The sequence below is a fragment of the Dipodomys ordii genome, unplaced genomic scaffold (genome assembly GCF_000151885.1).
Source record: "Dipodomys ordii isolate 6190 unplaced genomic scaffold, Dord_2.0 Scaffold285, whole genome shotgun sequence".
Taxonomy (NCBI): domain Eukaryota; kingdom Metazoa; phylum Chordata; class Mammalia; order Rodentia; family Heteromyidae; genus Dipodomys; species Dipodomys ordii.
Genome location: NW_012267501.1, coordinates 664,768 through 679,292, shown reverse-complemented (window position 1 = coordinate 679,292; position 14,525 = coordinate 664,768). Strand labels below are relative to the sequence as shown.

The 14,525-nt window shown below is 37.4% G+C and overlaps 1 protein-coding gene across 3 annotated transcripts in view; it reads left to right on the top strand.

Annotated features, from left to right (window-relative positions):
* Positions 1-14,525, top strand: part of Klhdc10 (kelch domain containing 10) — a 51,410-nt gene that overhangs the window by 13,094 nt on the left and 23,791 nt on the right. Inside the window, exon 2 of one of the 3 annotated variants that reach the window (XM_013036427.1) lies at positions 7,808-7,894. The exons of the other annotated variants lie outside the window; for them this stretch is intronic. Coding sequence (XP_012891881.1) covers positions 7,808-7,894 — 87 coding nt within the window. The remainder of the gene's footprint in view (positions 1-7,807; positions 7,895-14,525) is intronic. 3 annotated transcript variants of the gene reach the window in all.

The following is a 14,525-nucleotide window of genomic DNA, read 5'->3' as shown; positions in this document are numbered from 1 at the left end:
AGTCCTAGAAGATTTTTCATTAAAATTTTAAACTGAAAAACATTCCAGACATGGTAAAATCAAATAGCATCAAGAAGTCTCTGTTCACTTGAGATCCTGTCTTCTTTCCAACAGTATCATCTATTAAGAATTTCTAGTATATTCTCTCAATCTACATACTGTATATCAAAACAAATTAGAGTATAACATAAGATATTCCTTCATATCTTCCTTTTTAAAATATTTTCTATTTAAAATACATTTGTATTTTGTTCTTTGTTAGCACATTTCGATTTACCTCATTCTTATTCATGGCTGCAAGTATTTTATGTTTTATGGATGTTATAGATTTTATCAGCCACCTAGTGATGGCTAAATTTTTAGATTGTTTTTGATTTCTGCTGTTTCTAAACATCTCTGCAATGCATGTTGATATTGTCAACCTGTTCTTTACTGTCTTTTCAAAAGTTTTCTTCAAGTCACAGAACCTTCATACTAAAAATTTTTTCTTTCTTTGACTCAACTTTCCTGTCCAGCTTGTCTTTGTTTTATTGCAATATAAGATAGGTACTTTTTCTGTGTTAGTACCAGGGCTTGAACTCATGACCTCTTGCTCTTGCTTGACTTTTTGCTCATGGCTGGTGGTCTACCACTGGAGCCACACTTGCTGGCTTAAAACAGCAGTCTTCAGATCTTACCTCCTTACTAGCTAGGATTACTGGTATGAGCCACAGATGCTCAGCTAGTAGGTACTTTAAAAACATTTACTCATAACCCATTGTGAGGGGTAGGTAATATTTGTTTTTTGGGGGGGAGGGTTTAAAAGTTTTCATTTGATTTTGGCAGGGATTTGAACTCAGGGGTTTGTATTCGGTAGACTGGTATTCTACCACTTGAGCTATGCTTCCAGCTGTTTTTTTTACTATTTTGTGGAGTCTAGTGAACGTTTCTGCTTGGGGATTAGCCTTGAACTTCATTCTTCTAGATTTAGTGTCTTGAGCAGCTAGGTTTACAGGTATAGCATACTAGTTCCTGTCTTGTCTTTTTGTGGTCTTGAGGATAGAACCCCTGTGCCTTAACAAGCTAGCTAAGTATTCTATCACTTAAGTCATACCCTCAGTCCTTTTTAAATATTTTGTTTTTGAGTTAGGGTCACTAATTTTATATAACCTGTCCTCAAACTTGTGATCCTTCTGCTTGTGCCTTCTAAGTAGCTCGGCCTATAGGTGAGTCATGCTGTTCACTCTGCTGCCCTTGTCTGTGCTCCTTGTTCCTCCAGTTCTTTCTATTGCTGCTGTAGTTCAGTCCTTTACTGCTTTATGCTGGATTTTTCCCCATTCTTCTTATTTATTTCTTTATTTTTATCGGTATGGCACTTGAACTCTGGGCCTGGGTGCAATTCAGCTCAAGGCTAACACGCTACTACTTGAGCCACAGTGCCACTTACGGTTTTCTGTTGGTTTATTGGAGATAAGAGTCTCATGGACTTTCCTGCCCTCCTGCCTGAGCTGGCTTTGAACCATGATCCTCAGATCTCGGCTTCCTAAGTAGCTAGGATTACAGGCTTGAGCCACCAGCACCCGACTTTTTTTTTTTTTTTTACATTCTTAATCTTCTTTTCCTCATTTATCCTGTATATTTGAAACAAGATAGTTTTCCTAAAGTGTGACAGTGGTTGTACTATTTCCTAGCTCAGAGTCCTTCAGTGACTTCATTGAGTATCCAGCCTGATCTCATGTTTATCTTTTTGATATTTACTATACCTCACTAGATTTTCTCCAACCTTTTATCTAAGATTCAATTATTGAATTGTCTGTAAGATTAGATAGTGAAATGAGACATTTGATGACTAACAAGAAAATGACACTATAAATAATCTTTGGAGTGGAATGATGCTTTTTCTTTGAGTTGTTTCCCTTTTTACCCAAAGTAGCTCCTTGCCATATGCTTTCATCAACGAACTGTTGATTGAATTAATTTGAATCAGATATGTAATTGATCCTATGCTAACATAGCTTGGTGTCACAGAAAACAAATTCTTTTAAAAAAACAACACCTACGTATACAGCTGATCTGGACTATGAAATTTCTGAGTTCAGACTGAACTTGGAAGTAAAATATAGTTAGCTTTTGTTACTAGGCTCACTGGTTGTGGGTAGGGATGAGAAGTCACAGTTGTATAGTGAGATGAAGTATACCAGTTGCTAGTCCTCTGTAGTATAGCTGTCCCTTATTCTGCCTGAGTGTTAATACCCACTGGGTATTAATCAATTTCTATGGTCCAAGTGTTAGTATTCCTCTTACTACTATTGTACTCTTTTTTTTTTTGGGTCCAGTCATGGGGCCTGAACTCTCAGCCTGGGCACTGTCCCTCAGCTCTTCAGCTCAAGGCTAGCGCTCTACCACTTGAACCACAGCGCCACTTCCGGCTTTTTTCTTTTTGCTTATGTGGTGCTGAGGTATCGAACCCAGGGCCTCTGGCATGCAAGACATGCGCTCTACCACTGAGCCAACTTCCCAGCCCCTACTATTGTACTCTTACTACTCTTGTAGCAAAACTCTCTATTCTACACCACTTGACTAAACAAGGAAAAGGGATGTTAGGGGTCCTATCTGCTGTGACTTCTGTGCTCCCTCCAAGCAGTCATGCTGTAAATTTTGTAAATGGTTTCAATTCTTCCTGCTGTCTTCCATCTCTGGGCTTACTTTACCTTAGTGTAAATGAGGCCACCACCAAAACTTGCTCTAGCCTTTTTTTATTCTGCTGTTTAGAACTGTGTAGTTTTTCCTGTAGTCTAATTCTAATAACTTTTCCTCTTTCAGTGATTGCTCATAGTTTTAATCTACTAAGGACATTTCTTGTTTTCTTTCAATTATGAATTTTAAAAAATGAATTATTTACAAGACTTTGGGGAAGGTCAGTTTACTCAGCTTTTGTCTTGGTTCAATGAATGGTTATATATTTTTATGGTGAAAAAACTTCATAAAAAGAAGAAAGATAAAAGCAAATAATGAGTGAAATCATTAGAACAATGTTTTTCATTTTAAAGATTGCCTTAGAAAGGCTAAGATCTGAGGATCGCAGTTCAAATCCAGCCCGGGCAGGAAAGTCCGTAATACTCTAATCTCCAATTAACCACCAGAAAACTGGAAATAGCACTGTGGCCCAAGTGGTAGAGCGCTAGCCATGAGCTGAAGAGCTCAGGGACAGCACCCAGGCCCAGAGTTCAAGCCCCAAGACTGACCCCTCTCCCCCCTCCAAAAAAAAAAAGATTGCCTTTGAAGCAATCACTAATGAAAATCAGCAGTTTGTAAAATGTAAAAACTGGGCCAGGTGTTGGTGGCTCATATCTGTAATCCTAACTACTCAGGAGGCTGAGATCTGAGGATCATGGTTCAAAAGCCAGCCCGGGCAGGAAAGTCTGCGAAACTCTTATCTCCAATAAACCACCAGAAAACCGGAAATGGTGCTGTGGCTCATGTTGTAGAGCTCTCACCTTGGGCTGAAGAGCTGAGCTGGACCCAGGCCCAGAGTTCAAGGCCCATGACTGACCCCCCACCTCCAAAAATATATATGTGTATACATATACATATATATATATATATATGTAGATAAACTTTAACCAAAAGTTCAGAGCAGGAATGTATTTTATCTATGTGAAATTAAAAAGGCATATGTTTCTATTTGTTACTGTTACAGTACTGTGCTGCTGGTTTCTGTTTGTTTCCTCCTCTTTGGGTAAAGGAAGAACACATGGGTTCTGAAGTCAGTGCCCCACTTCCTCAAGTCACCTCTGTGGAGTCAGCATTAGCCTATCTGTGCCTGTAATACTGGTGTTATTTGCTGAGAGAGAAACATGCCAAAGGTGTTTGACACAGATCTGAGAAAACATAAAAGATCTCTTCCCCCCTGCAGATCAAACCTAGGGCTTTGTACATGTTGATAAAGAGCTCTATCATCGAGCCAGCCCCAAAGGAGCTTTGTGTATATCCTTAGTTCACTAATTTCCAGTGTTATTCTCTCATTGTTATTCTGAAACAGTTGAAATTTCATATGGCACGTAAAGTAATATGACATACAATTTTTTGCTAACATAGAAGGAGTAATTACTCCAACCCCAGTCATAACCACTTTTAACATTTTGGTATGTTTCTTTCCAGTATTTTTTAAATTATACTTTAGAAAAAATTAATGTGGTATTGTTTTTCTTCCAGTCTAAAAGTAATGCCTACTCAATGAGAGAGCTTGGAATATAAAGAACAACACAAAAGGAAAAACAAAACCAATCATTCATAATAACCACCCAAAGATAACTAACCATAATTAAAATTTGATGTGTATTTTTCTTGTATGCTCATGAACATAAAATTTTTCTTTACTAAAATTGTATCATACCTTAATATCATTTTGTAACTAGTTCATGCACAAGATATTGTAAACCATTTTGTCATGTTAATAAACACTGTTTATATACTTTTAAGAGTTTTATAGGATCTGATCATCTTTAAGTATGTTTATTTAACATACTTAACTGTCTCCCTATCATTGGACATTGGAAGTGTTCCTAATTTATTTTACCATTACAAATATTACTACCATAGTTAGTATCTTTGTCCATCCATCTTTCCATACATCTATGATCATTTCTTTAGGAATAGATTCCTAGAAGTGGAATAGCTGGGTCAAAGGGTATGTACATTTTAATGCTTTTGATACATAAAAATGTCAAATTTTAAGCTAATCACTTGTTATATCCTGTCTTGTATTGCTATCTGTTTTTCTGTGTCTGTCTTGTCTCCCAAAATAGAATATATGCTTGAGGGTAAGGGAAGTTTCTTTTACATGTATGTTATGTATCTTTTGACAATATGGTTTCCTTATACTATATTCAGGAGTCATCAACACATATCTTACTAATTCATTAGAGCAGTGTTTCTTCAGCAGTTTGGATGTCATAAATCCATATATTTAAAAATATGTATATATAGATTTAGATCTATTTGTCTAGACATATAGACATATCTGTACATATATCTATACGTAACTATACATATAGATCTAGATCTATATATACATATATATTTAGGGCAGACATATAGGCTTGCAAATGTTCTGTTTTTCTAAGGAAAGGTATTAAAAAATTAACAACATTTTCTAACATTATCCTTTCATAAAATGAAGAATTCTTAACACTAAAAAGGTTCTAATCTGGAGAAAAGGGTAGGTCTTTAAAGAGAACATTTTTGTTCTTGGTAAACTCACTACCTTGTTTATAGTTTTCTTGTTTTGTGTAGGTCTGATAATCTTTACTTAAGCCTAGCAGTGGACAGTAGACCAACATTTGGGATCCACTAACTTAAAATATTTAAAGGATTAAAAGATGAACCCTTTTGTAAGCAAAATAATTCTAACCTACAAGTGTCTTTTCTCCATGATATTAAGCAAACAAGCTCAGGTAATGTCATAATTCACTGTGCAGAATTTGTGACCAGACATTGATGGCTCATCCTGTAATCAGGAGGTTGAAATCTGGGGATCATGGTTCAAAACTAGCCTGGAAAAGTCAGTGTGACTCTTATCTCCAATTAATTACCCAAAAAGCTGGAAGTATAGCTATGGCTCAAGTGGTAGTGCTAGCCTTGAACAAAACAGCTCAGGGACAGTACCCAGGCCCTAAGTTTAAGCCCCAGACTGGCACCAAACACAAAAAGAATTTGTATATCCCAATGTAAAAGTTCTTTAGTAGACAAACAAGGTCTTGCTGATGAATATTTGAACATGTTTCCAATTGCCCAAAACAAGAACCAGTCATTTTCTAGGAAACTTGAGACAGGGTAAGTGTGGTTTCTGAAAGAAGGCATCCAGGTATAAGGAGCCTCTTGGTCTACAGACTAAATAAGGTTGGAGAGATCCTCTGGTACATGATAAGACACATATATGCTTCTTATTGGCTGCCGTTGGCCCACCTGCCTGTATTGATCATTTTCTATGGCCCTTGAATGAATGATATGAATATCCAGTTGGCCCTTGGCAGAAAAAAGGATCCTTACTCCTTGACTAAGTTTAACTTTTGGCCCTGTCCTTCAATCACTTAATTTTCCTTTAGTGTCCCAACTTATAAATATAATAATCTTCTTCAGTGGTTTTTTTTTTTTTTTTTTTGGTCGGTTGTGGGGCCTGAACTCTGGGCCTGGGCGCTGTCCCTCAGTGGTAGGCTAGTGCTCTACCACTTGAGCCACAACACCACTTCTGGCTTTTTCTGCTTATGTAGTTCTGAGGAATTGAACCCAGGGCCGCATGCATGCAAGGCAAGGACTCTACCACTGAGCCACCTTTCCAGCCCCTCAAAGTGTTTTTATAGCCCATGTTCCAACAGTCATTTCACTGTAATGTAATTACTTGTTTATACATCTGCCTTGCTCATTAGAGCATAAGTCTTATGGATAGGAGCCAGTCACTTCCTTCTTGTCCAACTCTAGGCTCTAGCACAAGGCTTCAGGCAAATTAGGTGATTAGTAAGATTAGTGCTGGATCAGTTCAGGAGTATTTAGAGAATTGTGACATCATATACGTCTATTAGGACATATTATGATAATTATATGATAATTATGTCATATTATCAACTTTAAATGCTATGAAAACAGCCAGGTGCCAGTGGCTCACGCCTGTAATCCTAGGTATGCAAGAGGCTGAGATCTGAGGATCACAGTTCAAAGCGAACCCGGGCAGGAAAGTCTGTGAGACTCTTATCCCCAATAAATCACTCAGAAAATCAGAAGTGGCACTGTGGCTCAAGTGGTAGAGTGGTAACCTTGAGCTGAAGAGCTGAGGGACAGCGCCCAGGCCCAGAGTTCAAGCCCATGACCGACAACAAAAAAAAGAAAAAAAAAGAATAAAAGAAAACATTAATTATTTTATTATCAATAAGAGCTGTCTTTGGTATTATCAAAACTTTGGAGAGAGAAAAAAAATCACCCTATGTAATTGTTCCATAAATTCCTTGCTTTTTTTCTATTAAAAACAAGTTCTAGGGCTGGGAAGGTGGCTCAGTGGTAGAGTGCTTGCCCTCAGCACCACATAAGCAAAAAGAAAAATGCTGGAAGTGGCACTGTGGCTCAAGTGGTAGAGCGCTATCCTTGAGCTGAAGAGCTGAGGGACAGCACCCAGGCCCAGAGTTCAGGCCCCACGACTGGACCCCCCCAAAAAACAAAAAAAACAAGTTCTGATGGGGGTTCCTTTGGAGCTGGTTTGTTTCCTCGAAAGAGAGATTGCATGTCCAACACTTCACCTCATCAAAATGCCTAGCTAGGAATGTTTGTTTGGTTCTTATATAATTATACTTATAACAAACTCAATTTATTTCATATTTATAGGCCGGTGCCCATTGCTGTACAGCTAATAAAAGAAAGATACCAAATCTTGAGGAGACCAAGAGCCAGTTATGTCCAATTACTTTTGGGTAGTGCTCCTTTTTGGATATTCAGTGACTTAAAAATTGCTTCCAATAGTTTCTAAAGCTCCTGGTGGTTTTGCCACAAGATGGCAATGGTGGTTATTGAGTACATATACTATTGAATCAGAATCCTGGGAAAAGGTATATATGGTTATTCATATTCTTTGGGGATAAGAGTTGAAAACCTTCACCACTGCTTATATATTGACTTAATTTTTACTTTGAAAACAGAGTTAAATGCTACTTTTCATCACTTCCTTTCTGTACTCAAGTATTGTTTTGTTTCCTGTTTTTCTGTCTTTATAATACAGTAACTATGTATTATTTGCTATGTTTGTATGTGTCTGACTTATTGCTGATAATTGTGGTAACAGGTAAGAAGAAAATACGATGGGACCCAGTTAGGAGGCGCTTCATTCAGTCCTGTCCCATCATAAGGATCCCTAACAGGTTTTTGAGAGGTGGGTGATAACTAGCAAGAGATCTGTGCTTCATATGGGGTAAAGGGAATTTTGAATGAATTTTCTAAACTCAAAACTCTGTTGTTCTTTGTTTTAATAGCTGAAATTGGAATAAGGGAAGTCTAGAATTTAGTTTTAAACCTAAGTTTTGTATTTACTGTTGGCATTGTACTGATACATTTTGGGGAGTTAGAATCTCTTAATGTTTATTAAATGGTAGAGATAAATCATCTCACCAGTATCAGTGGTATTTCACTGTAAATATATTAGAAAGAACTTTGAGTAGTTTATAAACTATGAGTGGGAAAAATAGTATTACAGATATGATTATAAGGGAGAGATAAAAGACTATATAGTAGTATAAAATAAAAACCCAAGGTGTCAAACCATACATAAAAAGGGAAAGTAATCTGGTATTTGTTACAAGTGGTTAATACAGTACCATAAATATATAAAGAGTGTTTATAAATCAATAGACTAAAAGCAAATGTCCACTAGAAAAATAGTTAAAAAGGATATGAATAGTTAACTCATGAAGAAGAAATGCCAAGAAAGTCAAACACTAATGTTGTAAGTGTGACAATTATATCAAAAGCAATCTTTACCTACTGGGTTAACAAAAATAAGAATGCCCAGAACTCGGAAATGTGGCTTACTGGTAGAGTGCTTGCCTAGCATGCATAAAGTCCTGGGTTCAATTCCTCAGTACCATTATGTGTAACTGTGGCTCAAGTGGTAGAGTGCTAGCCTTGAGCAAAAGAAGCTCAGGGACAGTGCCCAAGCCTAAGTTCAAGCCCCAGAACTGGCAAAAAAAAAAAGCCCTCGGTTGGCAAGTGTAAGGGAAAATAAAACTCAAATATTGAGCTTTGATGTAGCTTTTCCAGATCTAATTTGGCAAAATGTATCAAAAAACATAAAAATGCCAGGTGCTGGTAGCTTGGTAGTTTGTAATCCTACCAATTCAGAAGGCTGGTATTTGATGATTGCAATTTGAATCCAGCCTAGGCAAGAAAGTTTATGAGACCCTTATCTCCAAACCATCAAATTAAAAAAAAAAGCTCAAAGTAGAGCAGTGGCTTTAGTGGTAAAGTACTAGCTTTGAGCAACAAAGCTAAGGGACAGGGCTCAGGCCCCAAGTTAAGCCCCAGGAGTGGTACCAGAAATCAAAACAACAACAAAAAAATCTTTTTCTTTTTAGAAAGATCAGATTCTTCCTTAAAGAAAGATCAGATTCCTTCTACCTTTAATATTTTCCATTAATATTTAATCCGTATTGGAATTAAAAATACATATTTCAGAAAAGGATTAAAAACCGTTTACTTTTCTAACAATAGCAAATCATGTGAAGCATGTATAATTTTATAACTTAAACTTTATTCAATTATTTATAAGCTAATTTATCTAATTTTAATTAAAGAGATTAATACAAAAACCTAGGAAATTCTGCAACTGTGATAGTTATTTCTATATCTAGTGCCCAGTTCTTTAGAGCCGAACTCCAGAAAATGAAAAGACTAAAAGTAGGCCTAAGCAGACCAAGAAACAAGATAGTGTGCCACTGGTAGCATCAATAGTGTTATTGATAAAAATTAAGAGAGGAATTTGGTAGTATGTGACAGAAAAACCATTGTGCACATGTGGCTAATCAGGATGTCTTAATTTTATACCATTTTTTATTCTAATTCATAAATTAAAAATACTAATTTATTGATTTATAATGAGAAGTTAACTTGGTCTGAAAGAAGCATAAATTAAACTTTATTACTTACTAGTTAATTTACTTATAATTAGTTATTCTTACTCAATATAAGCATAATTAAGAAATAATTAGGCTATAAAATACAGTATAATCATATCAAACCATAAACATTTAAAAAACAAAGAAATAGTGAAATAAGTGGTTATATCTGGAAGGTGGGGTTTTTGTTTTCTTTTGTATAGTCTTTATCTTTCAATTTCTAATCATGGGGAAAAAAGATTGCACAGGTAAGTTTCATACCATTGGTTACTTACTTAATAAGCCCTAATTTAAACAATGGCTAAGAAAGCTGGTCATAGCCAATTCTGAGAAAAGTGTGGTGTAACTGCAGTCAGCAGTAGCATTGTTGAGATCACCACAGACCTTTTTCAAATTAATGCCCGTCTTACTTCTCACCTCCTTTGGCCAGTTTGGGATGTATGTAGCCATTGACCACCTATACCTTCTTAAAATTTTCTCTACGATTGGGATGCGGTACTGTATAGGATCTAGATGTTTTCTTCTGCCTCTTCAGTTGTTCATTGTTTCCTTTACTAGCTGCTTTCTTCCCACCCAGTGAGAATGGGTGCTGCTCCTGTGTTCTGTCCTCCCATCATCTCCTTTGGTTGGCTCATCAACTTTATTAGGTTTGGCTATCTTGGTTTGTTCATTGTTCATTCTTTCATTATCTCAGTATTTCCTGAAATATGTATGAGGAACTGTGCTGTAGAGGTCCAGGTAAAGAAAAAATTCCAGCATATTTGAGCCTAATTCTTTGTGATAAGGATCCTGATGAGATAGAATGGGTGTGGGACACACTGGAGAGGCTCCCAATTCAGTTTGGGGGGAGGAAAGTGAGAGAAGAGGAGTAGACCTCAGGATGACTGTCCATAAGGGACATACTTAGAGGTTAACAAGTTGAGGGCTGGAATCTCAAACCACAGGGACCAAGTACCGTTAGTAAAGGCATGTGAACAAACCCAGCATGGTGCTCTTAGAAGTCCGTAGGAAGTTAAGCCAAGTGGGGAAGAGAAGTTGAGAAGCTGGAGATGCCAGGTGGAGAGGGTACCATTGAAGGGAGTGTTCATATCAGAGTTGCTTTTGAAGCTAGAGAAGAGAGTTAATTGAAAGATTGGTTGCAAGATTGTTACAGATATCAAGGTGAAAGATGATGGAGCCTGAAATGAAGGTAGCTATAGTAGATTCAGAGAGTAGAGCATGAGTTTGAAATATAAGGATGTTGAATAGTGGAGACTTGATTACTAACTGAATATAAAGAGGGAAGAAAAAAAAAATGTGTTCCAGTTTTCTGTGTGGACCATAGTTGTTAGATGGGTAGGTGTTAAGAGACTAGATAATAGCCAGGTGCCAGTGGCTCATGTCTGTAATCCTAGCTACTCAAGAGGCTGAGGTGTGAGGATTGTGGTTCAAAGCCTGAGGAAGAAAATCTGTGAGACTCTTACCTCTAATTAACCACCAGACAACTGGATGTGGTACTGTGGCCTTGAGCTGAGGAGCACAGGGACAGCACCCAGGCCCAGAGTTCAAACCCCACAGCTGACACAGAGAGAGGGAGAGAGAGAGAGAGAGAGAACAGAGAACAGAGAGAGAACAGAGAGAGAGACTAGATAATAAACTTGGTTTAATATCTGCAAAGCAATAATAGGGTATCATTTAACCTTTAATCTAACAGTTATTTCCAGAAAAAACCTCTTTGGTTCTTTAACATTAAGCCTAGCAGTTATTTCCAAGGAAACTTCCTTGGTAGGCTTGTGCCCTCTGGTCTGAGAGCATTACCCTCCGTGTACCTACCTGTATCAACACTTATCATGTGGAATTCAATGTTTCTTTTTTCTCTTGTCTGTGCTTCTTGTTAGATTGTGAGCTCCGCATGGGCAGGAACAGTGGATAGTGCCTTTCACTTCATAGCACAGTTCATGTGGTAGGAACATTACATGTGTTTGTGTTATATTGAATTATTAAAAGGCTGCTATTGGACTAGCGTGGGTCTAAAATTTTAGGGCATTCTTAGCTTCTCTCTAGTGACGCTGACAGAGAATGTGAAAATGCTATTGTTTAGTGTTTCGTTGGGTGTTTTCCTTTATTTTTCTTTCTTTCTTTTTTCTGTTAACTTATCTATACTTTTGAAATAGCACTTTGAAGCTTTTTGTTTTGGGAGTCCTTTATGTTACCACTGTTGGTAACTGAAAACAGTTTCACAGGGCATGTTTTTTGTCACTAGATTTCTTCACTAGGGCCTGTATCTTCTCAAAAGATATTTCTACTAATTAAAAGTGTGGTTTTGAGCCGGACACTGGTGGCTCATGCCTGTAGCTGTTCAGAAGGCTGTGATCTGAGGATCGTGGTTCAAAGCCAGCCCGGGTAAGAAAGTCTGTGAGACTCTTATCTCCAATTAACCACCAGCAAACCAGAAGTGGTGCTGTGGCTCAAAGTGGTAGAGGGCTAGCCTTGAGCAAAAAGAGCTTAGGAATAGCGCCCAGGCCCCAAGGTCAAGCCCCATGACCTATTAAAAAAAAAAAAAAGTGTGGCATTCTGAGACCAGTGGGTTTCCATCATGAAGTGAGGAACTGGAAGTACTCATTTAACTTTCGCTGCTTCTCAGAAAGCACTAAAAATGACAAAACAGGCAAAAAGACAACAAATAAATCAGTTGTATTACCAAACAAAACTCCCAACAAACAGAAAAGGGAGATCTCTGAATCCAGGCTCTGCCATTTGTCAGTTGGGTACTCTTGGGTAAGTTGCTTGATCTTTTCTTTTTAAAATCAGTTTCCTTATTTGTAAAATTAGGATGTGGTAATAGTACCTTATAGAATTATTATGAACATTCAGAGAGACAATGTGCACAAGACACTTGAGAGTATTTTACATTTAGCAAATGCTAAAGTAATGTTAGCTGCTATTGTTAAAATTTTCAGGGTGATCAAAAACAATTTGAGGGGGCTGGAAAGGTGGCTCAGTGGTAGAGCACTTGCCTTGCATGCATGAGGCCCTGGGTTCAATTCCCCAGCACCACATAAGCAAAAAGAAAAAAAGCCGAAAGTGGCGCTGTGGCTCAAGTGGTAGAGCACTAGCCTTAAGTTGAAGAGCTGAGGGGCAGCGCCCAGGCCCTGAGTTCAGGCCCCACAACCGGACCCAAAAAAAGCAAAACAAAACAACAACAAAAAAAGAACAATTTGAATCATATTGGGTGAGAAACCACTACTGAAAAAAATGTAGTCTAGCTCCTGTTATATATGAATGTATGTTACTGAACTATTTATGATTCTAGATGTAGAACACAAGTTGTATAGAAATACTCAAGGTTGAGGGGCAGGCTGTCACTGGGTTCCTTAAGATAAGTAAGTGCTTCAGTTTTCTGAGGAGAAATAATTTTGAGTGTAAGATCTGTACCCAGCCACACTAATGTTTAAGAAGGGAGTCAAAGAAAAAGAACTCTAAAAGTTTATAACATACATCCCTCTGGGGAAATTTAGTTGAAGAGGTACTCCCAGGTAAGTGGCAAGTCCAAAAAAAAAGGTAGAGTATAAGAAGCAGTATGTAAATAAACTAGTAAGACTTAGAGTTACATCTAAACAATGGTATCACTAAGGCTACTGTAATTGTCAAAGGATTTCTAAAAAACATAAAGGAAGGATATGAATATATATGTACATATACATATATTTCTATAACTAAAATTAATAGTGCTAAAGGCCTTTCAGAATTGTTTTGTTTTAAAATATACAAATGTAATCTCCATTTACTAAAATATTCAGCTAATATGAAAGTATGTAAGGTGAAAAGTGAGGTCATGATAAAGCAGATTATAAAAGAAATACAAATGAGCCAATAGACCCATGAATCCCTAAAATTGGGGAAGTGCAGTTTAACCTGGCACCAATTTGTACCCATCAGATGATCACAAATGAACAAATTAAAGTGAGAAGGAAGAAAAGAGTCATGTTATAGTAGGGCATGGTGATTCATGCCTGAGATCCCAGCCCTTGGGAGTCTGACGCTGAAAGATTGCTAGCTCAAGGTCAACCTGGGTTACACATCCAGATCCTATCCCAAAAAGCCAGAGAAAAGAAAAAGTAGGAAGGTGTACTTCTATACATGTTTCTGGGAAACAAAGTGAAAGAAAAAGAGACATAGAGAAGAAAAGGAGGGAAAGAAGAAATAGGCACTTCCATATACATATCTGGAAGTAAAACTGGCCCAGATTTTTTTGAGCACAGTGTGGCTTTATAGCATTATTGTATCTGTATCCATTTTAAATGTGTGTTCCTTTGACTCAGTAAGTCTTTCAGACTCATACATTTACATATGGAATATGTAGAATAAATTTTTTAGCAATATTATTTATAATGAAAACATTGAGAAGAGTCTAATTATTTGTCACATTATCCCAGATAATTTCTTTTGGTCTTTGGGATAGAAATTAAAACCTATTTCCCTACTTACTGCTTGGTATCAAGAGCAAGTATTATGACTTGAAAGAGAAAATGGCTCAGATATCAGAAGCACATAATCTCCTAGCCATATGGACCTTTCTGGATATTAAGAGTTTATTTCTACAAGAAGAGCAAATCAATATACAAGAAAGGTACCTGCATTCCTATGTTTATTATTACAACACTGTTCACAGTATGCAGCCAATGAAGTCAGCTGAGGTACCCAACACAGAGGAGTGAAGAACATGTCACAAGCTGGGTGACGGTGATCCTAGCTACTCAGGAAGCTGAGATCTGAAGATCACAATTCAAAGCCAGCCCAGGCAGGAAAGTCCCTGAAACTCTTATCTCCAGTTAACCACCAGAAAACTGGAAGTGGCGCTGTGCCTCAAGTGGTAGAGCACTCGCCTTGAGCTGAAGAGCTGAGGGACAGCGC